The sequence below is a fragment of the Podarcis muralis genome, chromosome 11 (assembly GCF_964188315.1).
Source record: "Podarcis muralis chromosome 11, rPodMur119.hap1.1, whole genome shotgun sequence".
Taxonomy (NCBI): Eukaryota; Metazoa; Chordata; class Lepidosauria; order Squamata; family Lacertidae; genus Podarcis; species Podarcis muralis.
In genome coordinates, this window is record NC_135665.1 from 38,056,689 (window position 1) to 38,076,797 (window position 20,109).

At 42.8% G+C, this 20,109-nt stretch overlaps 1 protein-coding gene across 2 annotated transcripts in view; it reads left to right on the top strand.

The window, feature by feature from the left end:
- Window positions 1-20,109, top strand: part of IQGAP2 (IQ motif containing GTPase activating protein 2) — a 119,291-nt gene that overhangs the window by 18,593 nt on the left and 80,589 nt on the right. For both annotated transcript variants that reach the window (XM_028748003.2, XM_028748004.2), the window contains exon 2: window positions 6,817-6,916. In XM_028748003.2, the coding sequence (XP_028603836.2) occupies window positions 6,817-6,916 (100 nt within the window). The remainder of the gene's footprint in view (window positions 1-6,816; window positions 6,917-20,109) is intronic.

Here is a 20,109-nt window from a genome sequence, read left to right on the forward strand (position 1 = left end):
GCGGCGGCGGCAGCGACGACGACCACGACCAACCGCCACAGTAGTTGTAGCGGTGGCGACGGCGAGCAGGGACTCCCGCTCTCTCTCCGTCGTGTCTCTCTCTCTCTCTCTCCCCCGGGCCCGTCCGTTGAGTCTCCCGCGCGCCTCGGCTACAAGATGAGCATCGAGATCCCGCCGGGTCTGACTGAGCTGCTGCAGGGCTACACGGTGGAGGTGCTGCGGCACCGGCCGCCGGACCTGCTGGCCTTCGCCGCCGAGTACTTCGCCAAGCCGCGCTCTCCTTCCTGCCTCGCTTTGCTGCCTCCTCCCCCCCACCCCCAAAGCTTGGAGGTTCCCCGGCGCCGACCCGCAGGTTTGACCCCCTTCTCACACCTGTTCGCGCTCCTTGCACGGAATGGGGCGGATGGGGAGGAACGGGGCTCGCCGCTGCCTCCGCTCGCCCTCCCCCCCTCCGCCGGCGGTCCCGCGATTCTTGGCTTTTTGGCGGTTGGCACAGAAGGAAGGCAAGGGGGAGGGGGAAAAATTGAATCTTACACTTTCGTGCGTCCCTCCCGGCGTGACGCTGCGAGCTGACGTCACGGGGCTGTAATGGTGGTGTGCCTCGAGATTTTTTTCATGAAACAAGTGTGCCTTTGCCCAAAAAAGGTTGGGAAACACTGATGTAGAGATTCTTCTAAACAAAGCTATCAGCACTGTATGCTTCTTCCTCACTCCCCCCTCTGCAGATTCTGATTGCATATCAACATTTATCAGTCCAACATCCATCAATAATTCATTAATACCTTCAGTCTTATGTAATATAGAGATATATCTATTTTGCATAGGTTAAATTTAGCAGAGTAGAATGTATCACATTTTTGGCAAGCTGCCTGTTTCATGAAACTGATTTTTTGCTTTCTTACTTCCTCTCTTCCATTCTTCCCTTATCCCTCCCTCATAAGATGCCTAGATACTGGGGGTGGGCAAATTATGACTTTGCCACATTGATATGTATTTATTTATTTATTTGTTAAAAAAAAAGCCATTGCTCACAAAGCTCAACTTTTATGTTCAGTCTACATGCCTGCCGTGCACCCTGGTTGCCATAGCAAAATGGAAAAGCTCTAGTTTTCCATGTAATCTGTTTCCTCAAAGAGGCCGAGCTTTTCTCAAATTCTAAAGTAGCTTTTCAAAAATGGCATTGATAAGAGTTGGTAAAACAGTAATACAAAACATTTCTCCTCCAGTGAAACATACTGGAATGGTGTGTGTGTGTAAATCCTGCAATTGCTAGGGGCCTGTTTCAGTCAACGATTTAAGATTGCTGCTTAATAGTTCTATTGTTGCACTTAAAAAGGAAATTTCTTCAACTGGACTGTAGACTAATGCTATATTTTCAAAATATCTAGCACATGAGTTATATATAGAGTAGTTAATGAAAACTGAATGTCAATGGCAACCTTAGGGCATGGTGGCAAAGTTGTAATCTTGTAATCTTGAAGTAGTACAGTATATCTCACAAAGGCCTAGCATGTGCTGGGCTGGGGGCCCCTCTCCCCAGGTGCATTTTTTTGAGAGGGCATAACCAGGTGCCCCCATGACAGGCTCCCTTGTTGAGGATGGAACCGTGGGGAGGGAAGCCACACCTGGGCTGGGCCTGATGCCACTCATCTGACTGGGTTGCTCTAGCCAGTCTGGGAGGCTTCCAACAAATCAAACACATTGGTTTGTATGCAGGAGAATGTGGCAATTCAGTCCTTGGCATCTCCATTTAAAAGCTCTTGAGGCAGGAAAGACATTTGCCTACGACTTTGGAAAACATTTAACAGTAGACAAGATTGGACTGGATGGACTAGTAGCCTGGCTATAAAGCAGTTTTATATGTGCAGGGAAGGGCTGTAGCTCATGGCAGAGCATGCAGAAGGTCCCAGGTTCAGTCCCCAACGTCTCCAGATAAAGCTTGGGGACTTTGTCTCAAACCCCAGAGAGCTGCTGCTAGTTAGTGTAGTGTAGAGGCAGTACTGAACTAGGAGGGCCAATGGCCTGACTTTGGTATAAGGCAGCTTTCTACATTTCAGTTGGGTTAACAGTGACTTTGAGATTTATTAACATGGACCAGAGCTCAAAGGGCCACTTTAGGTGTGCTCAGATGGTTTGGATATATGCCCAGTGGGGTTCTTCCAAATGGCAAACCCAAATGCTATTTTGCAGAGACAAAGTAGTGTACAGGATAGAGTGACTTGGAGGAGCACCAAGATTGCAATTTCAAAAGTAATTTGGCGTAATGCAAGAGTGGATTTTGCTAGGAATATTGAATCCTCAGACCTCCCTGAATATGCAGAGCTAGTTGCACTGTTCTTTGGATGCAGATCATCATATATTTGGATCCTGGGAGGAACTGTACTATTTGGGTAAATTGTTTTTGTGGATTATATTTAAGCATTGTTGTTTTTCTCTCTCTTTCCAATGGCTGCTGCTTGCCCTCATTCCTGTTACTTGTAGATTTCTAGATGCAGAGCCCTTTGTCTAAACATCACAATGGAGAGTATTATATGACTATCATCTCTAGTCTTGTTTATCTTATCTTGCCTGACAACAGGATTTGTCCTTCCCTTCTTCTTGACTCCTTATGCTGCATACAGCTTTCATGATTATATAATGGAAAAGCTAGTTAAGAAATGAAAGTTACCTTGCCTAACCCACTACTAATCAGTACAGAGAAAGAATCTTGCATACAGTATAAGATAGCACAAACTAATCTATTTTGAAAGCTGTTTTGGTTGTGCACCACTAACAAAGAGATGAGGAATGAAGCCCAGATAAAAGAAGCAAATTCTCTAGCAACTAATAATTTACTACAGTGTAATAAACTCTACTTTTATTAACTTGAGTTATTCCCTGTTGACTTAAATTATAAGCTGATTGCAGCCAAAGTGTTTTGTTTTTACCAGAGGTTGTTAATTCAGGTGCCAAAATATCACAAACTGTGTGAACAGTGAACCCAAATTCTCCATATGGAACTAATAAGCTTTAGATTGCTTATTTTTATTTTTTGTTCTGATTTTGCATTGTTTTGTTTATAATTTTTGCTAAGTGCCATGGGTACTTAAGGGCAGTATTCCAATAAATAAACTGGCAAATAGATCAACAGCAGTTCTGTCATTTTTGCCATTATTATCTGATGACTTTTTGTGCACACACATTTCTATTTGCACTTGATGCCAGAAGTGCCAGCTTTGTTTTTTAATTGACTTTCTTAAATTCGAGGGTTTGTGTAGTTCTACCTATACACACAAACTTGATACAGTGAGCTGGTTCAGCCAATTATATATTGTTCTTGTCTAGGCTTATTAAATTAAGTATTTCACACAGTTTTGAGTAAACTGCAATTTTAACCTGGAAGTCTCTAATTAACCATAATATTCCCTTTCCATTCAAATTTGGGGATTATTTTATACTTTGAAATATTGTTTTTGTATTTTGACTTGTTAGCCACCTTGAGTCCTCAAAAAGTAGACTGGTTATATGATTTTAAAATAGATATGTAAATAAGTATGGTTTCCAGCTTCAGAAAAAGCCAGGATATTGAAACCACAATTTGAACTTGGTTTAATACCCTGGGCTTGTTGTGAATCTGGTAACCAAGTTTCCTGGTTGAGACAAAACAGGAAACTGGTTAATTGAATACTTCCTGGTTACGCTATGAAGAGATAAGATAAGGGTTTGCATGCATGGACAAAATACTCATTGATATCTTAGCCTCTTAAGCCAACATTTCATTGTCCTTATAGGAGGGGCAAGGTAGTACGAAAAATATAAGATCATGGAAGCACCCCAGCTATGGGGTTAAGAAGCAGCTTGGTGTTTATAGTCACAAGAAACCAGTGGAAGGAAAAGCTTTCGTTGGAGGAACTGGACATGGAGGAACAGATTAATTTCTTTCCTGAGCACAAATCATCCCATGTATGAGATAAGCCAACAGGTGCAACATCAGCCAAACCAGTTGCTATGGCAACAGCCCAGTGCCATCTATATAAATGATTAAGGCATGTCAATCAGTGAGTCTGTCCATGAGTCAGAGTCTGTGTTACATCTTAGAATTGCTAGAGCAACAGAAATGCTTTCTACTTGTATATATCAGTATCTGTATCTGCAAAGCCTACAAGCTGTTATGTATATATCAACATCTGGAACAGTATTACTTAGGTCTTCTCTTCTGCAGCAGTTCCTGTGAAACTGCCAGTCTGAACACATTCCTACCTTCCATAGCGCTTCTCAGTGGCTTATGGTTATCTCAGCAAGAATGCTGACATATTTAGGGTTGAATAGAGGGTTTCATCATATCTAAACATTGAGCTTCATAGCATAACAGGTGGCCTTGGTGGTGCAGAGTGCCTTCTATCCACTTTGGCAGGTGGCCCAACTGCACCCCTATCTGGACAGGGATAACCTAACTTCTGTTATCTTTGCTCTGGTAAGCTCTAGGTTAGATTACTGCAACATGCTTAGGATCTTGGTGGACCCCTTAATAATTTTTCTGCCTGTTGTAGCAATCGTACTGTTGCATTATTTTTGCATTAAAATGTGAATTCCAAGAATTCAGATCTTTATACAATAGAATTCTGTTTCTTTCTGACTCCTAATCCTCTCTCTACCCCTTTCTAGTCACTTCCTCCCTCCCATCACTTCTGGTCCATCTCTGAGCAGCCGCTGCCGCCATTCATGGTTGGTCTGTGCCTATTCTTCACCGACAGGCCGTGGGCCACCAGAATGAAATTTGCTGAACAATTTCAGAGAAACTGGGGCAAGGTTGAGGTGGTGCACAACTTGCTGGTGTCTACTGATGGCTGCAGAAGTCAACAAGTGGGTGGTTCCTTCTTCCTCTCATTCTCCTCTTCAAAACCAGGAGCCCACTTTGTGAGGAGGGATGTATACATTGCACAGTGTTGCTGTTTTGATCACCGTATACCAAACACTGCTCCTGGTTTGGGGGGCAGTGTTCTTTACCTGGAGGTCATATTGTAATGTTTGAGGGTTTATTGTGTTTTAAGGAGGAGGAGGAGGAGATGGTTTGGGAATATGGTCTTGCCAGTTATTGATTATGATGATGCTTTTGTTTTAATTGTAAGCTGATCTGATTGTGATATCATTTTATAACATTTCAAAGGTGTTGTAACCTAGAATATGCCTGTGGAATTTGGGGTTGGGAACTGCTAACACTGAAAGTGGGACCCAGGCTCCTATGACATGCTGCCTTAACCTTGGCCTTGATTGTGGATGGGAAGAAAGAATAGCAGGAAAGTAGGGTTGGGGCTGAAACTTTCATTCCCTACCCTGCCCATCAAACTTAATGGACATTTTGTTTGTATGTTATAAATAGAAGAACCATTGTTTACACTCCTCCAATTCAATCTAACTTTCATATTGAGGCAACCCTACAGTAGTATTAAAAGTGCTTTTAAATTATAGAGGCAAAGCTCGTGAAGCCTCCTTGTCTATGTATAATCTATAATCTGACAGTGTGGAGTCACAAAGATGTTATTTCAGGCAGAGACAAATGGATAACTGCTCAAAACATTCATGTAGCTTCCTCTCCTCTGCAATCATAAATTAGAAAGCCATATTGTTGTGTGTATTTGTGAAAGATTTTATCAAGTCCCACAAAAGTGAGTATATAATTTTACTTCCCAATTTCTGAATAGAAAAAAAGGGATTAAAATAGTTTGAAACCTGTTTTAGATACATTCAGTGTGTATAGGTATATTATGACTAAATATAGTTGGATGATAGATAGATGATTGGGCTATCTATGATTTCCAGTATGCCTCTGAATATCATCCTGGGGAACGCAAGCAAGAGAGTTAAGTTGCACTCATGCCCTGTTTTGGGATTTCCAGAAGCATCTGGTTAGCCACTGTGGGAAAAGGATTCTGGTTTAGGTGGTCTTTGGTCTGATCCAGCAAGGCTTTTAAAAAAAAATTCTTAGGGCAGAAGTGATTGCTTCTGGATGTGGAGGTTCCATTTAGCAATGTGGCCCAAAACTAAATTCATTGGTAAAAATGCTTCCAAAGTTAGTAGCTTCAGATGGGTCCAGGAAATTAGCAGAACCGCATTATGCAGCTGAAAGTCAGAAGGCTACAGGGAATGGCAATGCTTTATACTCCTGTTATGTGGATGATCATTAGGTTTTGATGAGATCCTTCGATTTTTCTCCTAAAAGAAGCAAATTGGAATATGACTGAAAGTTGCATTATTTTACTACAATTTGAATCTCCAAATCTATCATTTCATGCTGCCCTTAAATACCATTGCCCTTAAATATTTTATATTCTACTGTTTTGTAACTGAAGTTCATATTGTCCTCTTAATTGTTAGCCTTTGTTTACCATTCTACTTTTGAAATGCTGGTGGGGAAATAATATCTCACAGTTGTTCTTACTCAAGATTACTGCCTTTAAAAAGTGAATAAACAATATCTTTTAATGGGATGAGCATTCTTGAAATGATTAAGTATGTATCAACTATCTGTAGAATGTTGAAAGTATACTTTGCAAGTTTGTAATCTTGTTTTGAAGCAACTGTTAATTTTGGGTGCAAAGTATTCACATTTTCAGGATCCTCTCTTCCTTCTTTTCATACTATATTTCTTTTTAAAAAATATATATGTTAAAATATACATTTGTTTAACAAACGGTAATTAAATGTATGCATTAAGCTAAAACTAATAATGTCCAATTTATAAAAAGCAATTGCATATATTTAACAAATCATTCCCTCCCCCAAGCTGTAATTGTTACTCTTCATTATGTGTAATTAGACATGATTTTGTATCTACAGCTATTGTGGATGATGCACGGCTTTCAGCGGAGGAAATGGATGAAAGGCGACGTCAGAATATCGCTTATGAGTACTTATGCCACCTAGAGGAAGCAAAAAGGTAATAATGACATTCCTTAAGTATATTAAAATCAACCTGTTGAGGCTTCTGTCTCAAAAATATAGCATGAATGACATGTTGGTGTGGTTTACTTATAGCACTAAACCAGCATTTTACTGTCCTGGTCCCAAGCCCCAGATGTGGTTTTGGGCAGCAAGCCCCTTCAGTCCCTGCCAGCACTGCCATGCATAGCATTAGGCTCACGTGCTCTGCCTTCCTGCTCCTCTGGTTTTATAAACCTCTATATAATGGGTGAGATTCATCTAAGGAATCCACCCTGTCAGTGGAAGTCCTGTGCAAAGGTTTCCTGCTTCTCCTCTCTCTGTGCCCCTGAAATTGGCCCTGTGGGGGTTGAGAGAACCCACAGAACAGCATGCAGTGGGCAGGTGGGGGATGATTCCATCTGGCAAGCGTATCTGCTTGCACAGATGGAATGTTCAATGTAGTGCCATGTTGAATTCCACCCAGAGTCTCCAAATGAGTCCCTAAGACAGTCCTCATTTCCTATTTCCTTCTTGTATGGGGCTGGTCCATTTCCATTGCATTATTAGTAGCTGAAACTTCTACACGATAACACTAGTTGGGATGGTTGGAACTTAATATGGCTGTATCATTTTTTATTATTGGCATTATAACTCTGCCATACTTACAGTGCATTTTCCCATGCTAATATTTTATTGGGGTTTTCATGGTAGCCGTATGCAGAAACCGACATTTCTTTCCACTACAACTGCAAAATGTTTGTGGTAATGGCCCACTTAGACATCAACATGTGTGTAAAGTTAGTACTGTATTATGTTTGCTTCAGTGTGCATAGTTCCCTACTCAAAATTTAATTTATTTACTTTCCATTCTGTTTTTAAGTTGAAGAGAACCTCTTTCTCTACCCACTTTAAGTAGGGTTGCCGTATTTCAAAGAGTAAAATTCTGGTCAGAGGTGTTGAGCTTTTTGGAGGGGGGGCAAAGTTATTGAGCTACTGCTGACATGGGCTGCCATATGTATGGATTTTCCCGAACATTTTACCCATTTCTGCCTGGATACAGCTGATGACTGCAGTGCTTTCTTTTGAATATGAATAAAGGAACTTTGTATACATTTGTATAAGTTTATCTAGCTCTTAGGGACGCGGGTGGCGCTGTGGGTAAAACCTCAGTGCCTAGGACTTGCCGATCGCATGGTCGGTGGTTCGAATCCCCGCGGCGGGGTGCGCTCCCGCTGCTCGGTCCCAGCGCCTGCCAACCTAGCAGTTCGAAAGCACCCCGGGTGCAAGTAGATAAATAGGGACCGCTTACCAGCGGGAAGGTAAACGGAGTTCCGTGTGCTGCGCTGGCTCGCCAGATGCAGCTTGTCACGCTGGCCACGTGACCCGGAAGTGTCTGCGGACAGCGCTGGCTCCCGGCCTATAGAGTGAGATGAGCGCACAACCCTAGAGTCTGGCAAGACTGGCCCGTACGGGCAGGGGTACCTTTACCTTTTTATCTAGCTCTTAGACCACTTCTGTTCAATAAAACTTATGAACGTGTTAAGTTCATTGTTCAGAAAAAAATCCTTCTAAAAGTGTAAACATTGAGATTCCTTTGCTTCTGAAATGTCATAAACTGCTATTTGCATGCTTGGGAAGAATTGTTAAACAAGACTGACAGTTACTGTCCGCAGTAGCCCTATAGCTGCCAATGACATTGCCTTAAGATGTAATAAAGACTTACATTATATTTGAAGCTCCTCTTACTGTTTGGTCTGCTTCCTATTCCTAGTACGGACTCAATAAGCTGCATTTCTTCAAAAACTCAGTTCTAGTATTAGGACCACAGCATGGAGTAATTAAGAGAGTGTTATTGTGGACACTATCCAGTGAATGTCCACGAAACTCTTGCAGCAGCATCTCAATAGGCTAAAGCAGAGCTTCCCAAATTTGGGTCTCCAACTGTTTTTGGACTACAGTTCTTATCGTCCTTGACCACTGGTCCTGTTAGCTAGGGATTGCTGGGTGATAACGTCAAGGCCTGGTGCCTCCCCCGCCAACGCAGCATCGCCCGGGATTCATCACTCTGGTCTCCCGTCACGCTGATGTGGCCCATATCCAGGGACATGACCACACGATTAGCAGAGTTCAGAACAGAAGCTCAGCCTTGAGGAATAACATCTAAGCCTAATTTATTGCAAAATAAATCAAACGTAACAGAACAAAGAAAACATGGCTTCTCTCTGTGTCTTTCTTCCTCGGAGAGAGAACTACAAAAGCAAAAGCTATACAGAGCGGAAACAGCGTATCTCAGTTTCCTCTCACAAGACTCAAGTGCTGGAATGTAAACAGACAAGTGACATGTAACAATCCCACACATCTGCAGCTTGGGAGGAATGGAATTCTCAACAGGGATGATGGGAGTTGAGTGGGACTTTGAATCCAGGACTGTTCTCTTATAAACAAGGTAAAAGGTAAAGGACCCCTGGATAATTAAGTCCAGTCAAAGGCGACTATGGGGTGCGGAGCTCATCTCACTTTTCAGGCTGCGTTTCAGTCAGAGTTTGTCCACAGACAGCTTTCTGGGTCACGTGACCAGCAAGACTAAACTGCAGCTGGAGGACAGAAGACTGTGACGAGTGCCAGTGCGCACGGAAATGCCACTGACTTTCCTGCTGCAGTGGTATGCTTTTGAACTGCTAGGTTGGCAGAAGCTGGGACAGAGCAACAGGAGCTCAACCCGTAATAGAATCTTAATAGGTAGTGGTTGTCCAGACCTTTGTCCTAAGAAAAGATATTCTGTACCTAAAAGATTGCTTCATAAAAGCGTCTCCAGCTTTCTTCTTAAACTAGTAAGAATATTCCAAAACATCCCTAGATGGTTCATTCTAGCACTGAGCTGTTTTTAAATTGGGGAAAATTCTTCCTATTTTCACCTTCTGTGATAGACAATTCTTCTAGGTCTCCTATCAGTTCTTTCCAGTGTTTTGACATCCTCCTTCAATTGTGGCTGCTAAACTGAATGCAGTATTCTACCTTTTCAGCAGGGAAGTACTGCTATTGATCGCCATGCTTGCATCCAGAAATTTGACTGTGCATTTCAAAGTGCCTCAGTTAATTAATAAGCCAACGTGGGTGTGTGTTTGTACTTTCAGCTGCTTTGTAAATTCCTGTTAACATTCTTCTTGTATCGTGGGTTTAATGAGAGAATTTTTCTGGGCTGAATTTGAAAGGGGAACTGTGGTGTTAATGATGGCGCTCCTGTAAACAGTGCTGTCTGTTACATTTTTACATTTACTAAAGAATAGGAAAGCAGTCTTTAAACATAGCAAGCCGACTGTAACCTTGTGGGGATAAAATTTGATCTTAAAACACAATTTATTCCATTTCATAGAGGCTGGAGCGAAACATCTGCTGAAGGTGTAATTCAAATCAGAAATGGCTCGGTCCTATACTGTTTCCTCATAATTTACTGGTTTTAAAGTCAGTTCTCAAAAAGGTCACTTGAATAATGTAAAGAAACCTTTAAAATTGCAGGGCAGAAAGTAATATTCTCAGGTGTTTTATAAAATGTCAGAAAAACCAACCACAAAACTGCAAAAGTACTATTGGCAGGCAAAAAATAATAATGAAATAAAGTAAAAGTCCAGGTGCTTTAAATGTGATTTATTCTATGCCCAAAGTGTTTCAGAACAGATCCATCCTCAGGGGCATATTTTTAGCAACCATCCTATCCATGTGCATGTGCCACTGTTGAGACATAAGTAAAGGTAAAGATACCCCTGCCCATACGGGCCAGTCTTGACAGACTCTAGGGTTGTGCACCCATCTCACTCAAGAGACACTTCCGGGTCACGTGGCCAGCGTGACAAGCTGCATCTGGCGAGCCAGAGCCGCACACGGAAACGCCGTTTACCTTCCCGCTAGTAAGCGGTCCCTATTTATCTACTTGCACCCGGGAGTGCTTTCGAACTGCTAGGTTGGCAGGCGCTGGGACCGAACCGCCGCGGGGGTTCGAACCGCCAACCTTTCGATCGGCAAGCCCTAGGCGCTGAGGCTTTTACCCACAGCGCCACCCGCGTCCCATGTTGAGACATAAGTAGCCTTATCTTATTTCAAGCACCTAGAGTTTCCTTGTCTTTTCTTGTTTATCAAGTGGCTTTTTAGCAAGCAGTTTTTAAAGTTGCCAGGGTAGTTTTGCTTCTTTCCTCTCACTCTTTTTATTAATAGAAGTATGGAATAGAAGGGTATAGCTTCGAGATATAGTGTTTTAAGTTTTAAATGTTCTTATTCTAAGGATCAATGCTACAGCATATTCCCCCCCCCCACACACAACTGCTTCCCTGAATGCTGTTTATTATGGGTTGGCATAACCGCACTGTATTTAAATCAACAACCATCTGCTCCCATATTAAAATCTTTCTGCCTGAAGGTCTTCCTATCTGTACCATTGACCTTGTTTGCACGTCACAGGTTTAAACCATAGGAAAGTTGAACACACAGCAGGCTGATGTATGCTGGTGAAATTGAGGGCACTTTGCTCCGCCTCCACTTCTGTTCCTTCCATGCTGCTGGGAGCTAAGTCAGGGCCTAGTTTAGTGTTATGTCTTATTTCCTCCAAACAAACTTTGAGCAATAGGCCAAGAAGAAAACTTGGTTGCAGTTCAAGGTTTGATGGAGAGAAATAAAATGTGAGGCTGGATTTGGACATAACGCTAAACAAAACCATGGTTTAGTTTAGCTTAAGCAGTGCTTTTTTCGGGGGGAGGGCGCATACCCCTAAACATTTTGTGAATCTCAATTTGGCCTCATTGAGGGGCATATGAGCAGGAAAATGAGAGTACCCCTAAACATTTTTTAAAGAAAAAAAGCACTGGCTTTAACTATGGTTTAAAGTGATGTGTGAACTAGCTAAGCCAATGTCTTGTGCTCACTTGCCTGATAACCAAAGAGTTGAGTGGTCTTGGTGGTAGTGCCAATGAAATCTCATGGACTTGGTGCCCCCTTTGTTGTCAGACCTGAATTTTTTTTTTATTTCAATGGCTTTTAATACTTTAGTTTTTCTGTTTGTTGCTTTTAATGAACTGCTTTACATTTATTAATAGTTTGTTTCATAGCTTTTTTATTATAGTGTATGTGCTTTCTGTAAGTTGCTATGCCCGCTCTGTGAGAAGAAGAATAGGGTACAGATATTAAGCAACATCCTGTGCAGATCTTAGCAGAAATAATATTTTTGGAATAAGTGTGGCCTTTGTCTTCTCGTGTGTTTGGGTGTTTGTTCAGAGTTGAGTTCCATCTGCATGAGACATTAGATTTTGTTCCTCCTGGGGCTGTAGCTCAGTGGTACAGCTTCTGCTTTGCATGCTGAACGTCTCAGATTCAATCCCCTACATCTCTAGCAAGGACTGGGAGAGACTCCTTGCCTGTAATTCTGTAGTGCCACTCCCAGGCAGTGTAGACAATACTGAACTAGATGGACTCAGGGTCTGACTCAGTATAAGGCAGCTTCCTGTGTTCCCACTAAGGATTTAGTGCTTCTAAACAGAATGCATGCTGTTAGCTGTATTTGGATGCAGGGGCAAACGAAGGCTTTGTGACACCCAGGGCGGGGCGTCGTTACATAGTGCGCATGTGTGATGTCGCTACATATGATGCATGCGCCGTACATAGTGCCACTGCACATGCGCTGTACATAGCGGTTTGCTGCCAGCACAGCTCCAGCACCATACGGACGGTGCTGGGATCCTCTGCTCATGGCTGCAGCTGCGAACGAAGGATCCTCTACATGCAGCTGCGGCGGCGATGGAGGGATCCCACCGCCGTCTGTACGGCAAACTGCTATGTACAGCGCATGTGCAGCGTCATTATATACAGTGCATGAGTGTGACGCCTCACATGCGCTGTACATAGTGGTTTGCCGCCAGCGCTGGGATCCTCCACATGTGGCTCCTGCGGCATGATGGCTGCTCGCGCCGCCGTGGCTGGGCGCCTTCTTGTCACCCCCGTAGACATGGAACTGGGAGCGCCCCCCGCCCCCCCCCATTGCGACGGCACTGTTTGAATGATGAGAGCATTTGCAATGTAAATAAATGTGTGATGTTTGTCTTTCTACAGTGCTCTTCTGTGTGTGTGTGTGTGTGTGTGTGTGTGTGTGTGTGTGTGTGTAAAAAACCTCTTCAAAACTCATTGTTGAGTGGTTATTATTGAACAACTTGCAACAGCAAGTGTTACAACTGATTTTTCTCTCTCCTCACCAATCATTAAAACATGTGAAACATTCTTAAGTACAATCTTATCAGGAGTAAGATTTGACTGTGCCCACTTAAAACTAGTTGAAACTAGGAATGCTGATAAGGTAATTGTAATGTAGCCGTGCAGTTCAACATCTCAAGTTTTATTGCAGTCCTAGCATTGCAAATGCAAACAATTGAAAACATAAGAGGAACTCTGTTGAATCAGACCAAAGGTTCATCTACTCTAGCATCCTGTTTCTCACAGTGCCCAACCAGATGCTTCCAGGAAGCCCACAAGTGGGGCTTGAAAGCAACTACAGTACTGTACCCTCTTCCACTGCTGCTCCCCTCTAGCTGTTGGGTTTCTGTAGTATTTCTGATTTCTGAACATGGGAGTGTCCCCAGAACCACCACGAAAAATAACCATTGATTGATCTATTCATCATACAGAGCCAAGTGTGGCATATAAAGTACATTTATATCCCAGCTTTTCTCCAAAGGGCTCAAGGTGGAGTGCAAACTTCTCCCTCTCTTCATTTTATCCTCATGACAACCGTGTGAAATAATGGGACTGCAAATTGTATGGACAGGGAAGGTTGCTCTGGTTGCTGTAGAGTGAGGCTATTTTGAGGCTTCTAAGGCCTACTAGTTCGCACAAACAGCAGATGAGGTTGCATAACAGTTCCTTGGTCTTAATACTTTCAGACCGCAGGTGGTGAAATTGCATGGTTGGATACTTCCCCAGGAGGAAAATTTGCTGCCCAGACAAAAATTATAGAGCAGTGAGGAGAAGACTAAGCGAGCTTAGGGATGTGCAGAGGTGATTTACAGTACAGCAGCAAGAATTCTGACTACCAATTGTTTAGCAATAATGTCAGAAAGGGGCCTTCCAAATTACGTTGGCCAGATCCTGCCAACTTAGCAGACATAACTGTGAGATCCATTCTGAAACTGAAAACAAAATTTTGAGCTAGCCATAGAATTCCGTAATCCCAGCCCTGCCATTATTTTGCACCTGGCTCTCGATTACTAAGGTTCTAGTAAAGACAGTAGCAGCAAAGGAGATCCTGCAAGCCTGAAATACAGGCAACTCCTGGTCACTGCGCGCTTGCGTAAAATCACATATAATTGGAACACCTGTTGAAAAAGCCTGTGAACACCCTGTTCTGACCCTTTTTATGATGTTATTGGGTCTGCGTTCCTCGCAATGCGTGGCTACGCACATACTGGACACATCTCAAATGGTCGCTGCCTGTATGCAAGTGCCTGGGCTAATCACAGTGCCAATTTTGCATGCATGAGAGGCAGCAGTCAACCTTTTTTCTAAAGCACACTGTGTTACATGACTGTATATTTGGGGACGCGAGTGGCACTGTGGTCTAAACCACTGAGCCTCTTGGGCTTGCTGATCGGAAGATCGGCGGTTTGAATCCCCATGATGGAATGAGCTCCCGTCGCTCTGTCCCAGCTCCTGCCAACCTAGCAGTTCGAAAGCATGCCAGTGCAAGTAGATAAGTAGGTACCACTGCGACAGGAAGGTAAAGGGAGTTTCCGTGCACTCTGGTTTCCATCACAGTGTTCCGTTGTGCCAGAACAACCTGGAATGCTGTTTGTGGACAAATGCCGGCTCCCTCGGCCTGAAAAGCAAGATGAAAGCCGCAACCCCATAGTCGTCTTTGACTGGACTTACCTTTACCTTTTTTATATTTGAAGCAACATGAGGGGGAAATCACAGCTTTGACTAGATTGACTAGGGATTGGACTAGATGACTCTTGGGATCCCTTCCAATTCTGTGACTCTATGAGTAGTTTTTGAAATGAAAAGTAACATCCAGAGGCTGTGCAGAGGAGCAATAGGGTACTTGGGGATATGGGAATGGTAAGAGCAGGTTTTTTTCCACCAGTTGTATTTTCCACTTGAAATCACTACTCCCAATCTCTCCCTGGAACAGGGTTCTAGATTCATGTTTGCAAGAGTTCTATAGTATATAGATTTCTACAAGCGGATAAAACAATCTTGGAGAAGTGACTTTGAGCCTTCACAAGGTGCTGCTGATAGCCCCCATAGCTTTGTAAAGGGAGAATTTCTAAAATTCTAAGGTGTGTTGTGCTCTTTGGTGGTTCTTATGGTCAAGACCAACCTAGAGCTATTACTGGAACAAAAAGGTGAACCTGAGCACTGCTGCTCTTCCTTCCACTGTGCGAGAAACGTGCTATGTTGCTGCTGGCTCCACATTGAACTATGGTATATGTTGAGCTGTGGGGGAGGGAAAACTCTTTTTATTTTATGTGTCTGTAAAGAGTCTTGGCTGTACAGAATAAGCTGCTTCATTTTAGCACTTCTTCCCTCTACTTCCTCCACCCCATTCTGCTCTGTGTCCTTAGGCAACAGACTTTGATCTACTGCCGCTAAATAAATACATTTCTGTGTGTGATCTTTTGGTGACAGAGTCCTAATTTCAACATTTACTCCTGGTTCCTCAAGGTCAAAGTGCCATCACATGATTTATTAGTTACCAAAGGAATTCAGTGGGTAAGAGGTAGAAATGAAGGGAAGAAACCACAGGAAGCTTACTGTGTAAAGTTGAATACTGTAATCGTTTTACTTTGAATACAAATAAACAGATGAACATGACTTAATTTCAAAATGCTTTCAAAATTGTACGTTGGAAATATTGCCATGTAGTTTTTTTGGATTTGGATTCAGAATGTGGATTAACTTCTAGTGGTCAGCAGGGAGCAATTTACTCAATTGTATGAACATCTTTCAATTCACTGAGTAGCTCACTTGTGAGCCTTTTGAACATTTTAATCTCCTTGCAAATTGTCCTGCCATGTTTTCCACAGTCCGTGGCTTGTTGTTGGATGTGCTGTGAATCAACAAATATTTGTATTTTAAACAAGAATCTTGGGTCTGTGCATTTGCTGACATTCTTGCAAAATTTGTGAGCTTCTGGGGGAGAAAATTGCTTCTGCCTTGTGAGTTGATTGTTATGACCCAGAATTCACATCCAGGCAGAACTTGAAGCACTAGGTGTGGGGAGCTGGTGGTACTCCAGAGATGTTCTTGAACAAGATTCGAAGCCCACAAGTTCCCCATCCCTGACTTAGTTAGAAACATACCGTCCCAATCAGAGTGGCATCAGTTTTGACGTTCTCGCCTACTACTACAGTGCCCTGTTCTTTCTTCTTTCAAAGAGGCATTTCCTTCTTTCTCTCAACCCAAACACCTTTATTTTCTCTCTACCTCTTCATTGCCACCCCCACACCACATGAGCAATGCACAGATGTGTAGTCTTAAGAATTCAGAGAATCCCAGAATTCAGAGAATCCCAGCATTGTTAACGTAGGAGCCTGGCCCTCTGGGAGAGCTGAAATTTAATGGCAAAAAATGCTAAAAGACTGGAAATGGGAGGCTAGTGCAAATGATCCAGAAATTCATTGTTCTTGAACTGTTGTCTCCAAGTCGACACAAGACTTAACAAGGGCTGATTCAAGGTTTTGTCTTGTTTTTTTTCATCTAAGGTTAACAATTTAAGAATAAGTATATTGTGAAGTAATTACAGCATGTCCACCAACTTGAGCCTGGCATCCGTAGTGTTCTTGAAATGATATGGGAAGCCTGTTGATTTATGCAGTTTATAATTGTCCAAAGTATGTTAATTGCCGGCGGCTAAAAGAAGCAAACTAGGTCATGAAATTACCAGTGTGGGCATCGGTACTCGCCAAGCTGCCTGCCCTTGTTCTGCCACTTTCAGACCATGCAAGAAAATTAAACTCATTGCTAATATAATAAATCTTGCACAGTTTTTGGACAGTTTCTCTGTGAGTTGGTTACCAGAGGAACGCTTTTTCTTTCTTGATCTCTACTAGAGGTCATGAAGAAACTATGATAAAGAGTAGGCAGAGTTCAAAGTACATGCCTCTAATGAAGCGAAGCATATTCCTGTGAATATCATGACAATTGAAGAACTTGGCAAGCTTTCCCCAGTTATAAAGCTATGATTCCTGGAGTTAGCCTGGAATCGTAAATGGTCCAGTCCTGGATTTGACTATGGTGCACTTCCAGTTCCATGTATTGAATTTTCCTTAACATGTTTTTCAATTGTTGTGGCCTGAAAAAATGGACAGGACACCTGGAGCAGTGAGGCCAACCACATGTCTGCTCAATCTGTCCATCAATGTTCGGGAAATCTAGTAGGCAAGGATTGACTGGGTGGGTCCCTGACATGGTTCAAACATTTTTGAGAGGATTGTGCTCACTGCCTTGAAAGGGGTGGTGGAGAGCCCCCTCAGGAAGTGGGCCTCTGTGGTCATAGTTGCCTATATGCAGATTAGGCTGGTCCACCAGTTGCAGTTGTTTCTAGGTTGGCCTTATTCGGTAATTCTCTAGTTCCCTTCTATCTGGACTACTACAGTGTACTCTTTGTGGGGCTACACTTGAAGCTGGTTTCTCGTGGCTGCAGTTAGTGCAGAACACAGCTGCTCGGTAAATGAGCATTCCAATGGGGAATATGTTTCACCAGTACTGAGTGTGCTGCACTGGCTCTCAGTGAGCTACCTGGCCTAATGCAAGAAAATAGTGTTGGTGTGCGAAGCCCAGAATAACTTGGATCCAAGTACTTAGAGGATTGCCTACACCAAATAAACTATTTCAGACCTTGTAATTGGCAGGGAAGTCCTGTTGGTAGTATCACTGATGTGTTACCTGACTGCGTAGTCTAGTGCAGCCCTGATGTAGTTATCTGCCTAAACCATATTTAGTGTGTCTTGCCAGACTGTTGGCAAAGGTTTAGCCCCCTGGTTCTCAGTGGCAGTGAATGTGGAATAAATCTTCATAGGTCTCATTGCAGCAGAAACAGCACATGGCTTGAGTTTGAACCCAGTGATTTTTTGCTTTTAGGTTGTCTTCAAAGGTTCAAAGCTCAGCATACTTGAAATGATTATGGTACGGTATCATATGTCAACACCAATACAGAACGCTCATTTACTCTATGCATCAAGGGCCGCTCCCTGTTGGGAAAGCTAATCTTGCAGAATTCCTTATTTGCGCAAGTATTTATCTGCAATAGTTCTTGGTCAATACCTATATCCAGTCAGATGACAGACACAGAAGCCTTTCTCACTTTCTCATTATACTAGAACTTGGATGCTGGAATATGCAGGTTAGATGAAAGGAGGCATGTCTGGAATTTGCTTCCACAAGATGTTGTAAAGACCACCATCTTGGATGGTTTTAAAAAGATGTTAGACACATTTGTGGAAGGTTGGAAGATAAAATTACAAAACGCTACTAGCCATGATAGCTGCGTGCTACATGTAGCATTGATACTGTTTGTAAGGAATCGGATGACTAAATGCTCTGCACAAATAATAATAATCTTCATCTAGAAACCAGTGTGTTGGTCAGAAGGGGGTCTATTTTTCTTCCTGATAAGTTTATTTTCTGTGGAAATGTTTTTATGCATGGAGGAGCAATCAACCTATGGCTTTACTACCTCAGTGAGAAGTAGGCCTAATTAAGCTTGTTTAGCGCAGTGACATTTTATGAGATAGGGAAGTTCCTGGAGCAAATTTCACATTGGCCATTAACTTACTTGGCTGCTTTATGCCAGTCAAAGTTGTCATACTTCTTCATAAGCAATATGGAAATAATTGGGATAAGGGATATTTGTGAAGACCTGTTGTTGAACGCTCAGAATGCATTACATATATGCTAAGAAGTATTACATATTAATCTAAACTCATGATGTTTCTGTAGATCAAGGGTGGGGAATCACTTTTGACCCAGGGCTGCATTCTCTTCTAAGCCAGTGGCGGGTGAGGCCAGAAAGAAAAGTAGAGAAAGAAACAAATTAAATTTTACCTCTTGGAAGGTATGCTTATTTCAATGCACACTCGCACATCCATTGCCATTCAAGCAAGCAAGAATCATTAGTTGTTGTTAATCTCCTTCTATAGTAATATCTCAAGGCGATGTACAAAATATAATACAGTCATACCTCATGTTATGGACGCTTCAGGTTACGTGTTTTTGGGTTGCGGACCGCAGGAAATCCAGAAGTACTGGAACGGGTTACTTCTGGGTTTTGCCGCTTGTGCATGCGCAGAAGCACCAAACCACACAGGCGCCTGCGCAGAAGAGGCGCTTCAGGATGCGAACACTGAGGGTTGCGGGCATGCCTCCGTCTCGGATTACATCCGCAACCCGAGGTTCCACTGTAAAAGCAAATAAAACAGTTAAAACACAACACAAAAAACCAAGTTTTTTAAAAAACAAACAAAATAGACACCAATGGCAGAGGAACAGGAACAAAAATGTCTTCGTTTGGTTCTGGAAAGTTCAGATAGTGGGCATCTGCTGAATCTCAAGGGGAATGTTGTTCCACAGAACTGGGGCAACTGAAAGCCCTGCTCCAAATGACTGTGGAGCTGGCTTTTTATATCTTTGGAACTTTCAGGATAAGCTCTAGGCAGTGACCTACTGGGTACATAAGGGACAAGGTGGGTCAAGGAGACATTCTAGCCAAGCCAAACCCACTCAAGGAGGGTGCAGGGTGAGGGTTGTGGCTGGGCAGGAGGGAATGTCCCAAGGGCCAAATAGAAAGGCCCTCTTGACTGGAGGACTGCATTTGGTTCTGTATATACAAATATCATGTGTTGATTACTTTGTAGGTTAACTATATTCATATAGATGACTAGAGTATCTCCTGAAGAAAAGTAAAACTGGAGGGAGCATGGAAGGTTCATGCTGTCCTCTTCTCCTTGACTCTGAGTTGTGTACGGAGATGGGAGGTGGATGTGCTTCAGTTTTGAGAAAAGAATGTTATATCTTCACAAGGGATGTGCTTCCTCCTACCGCACCCTCAAGTATGACTAGAAAGAGTGAGAGCACACCTGGCACTTTTGCTTCCTCATTTGCTGCTTCTTCTAAATGTCCAGGCAGGACTTTAATGGGTTTGTGAATGTGGTGGTGAGCAAAATGGTCATAAATCTT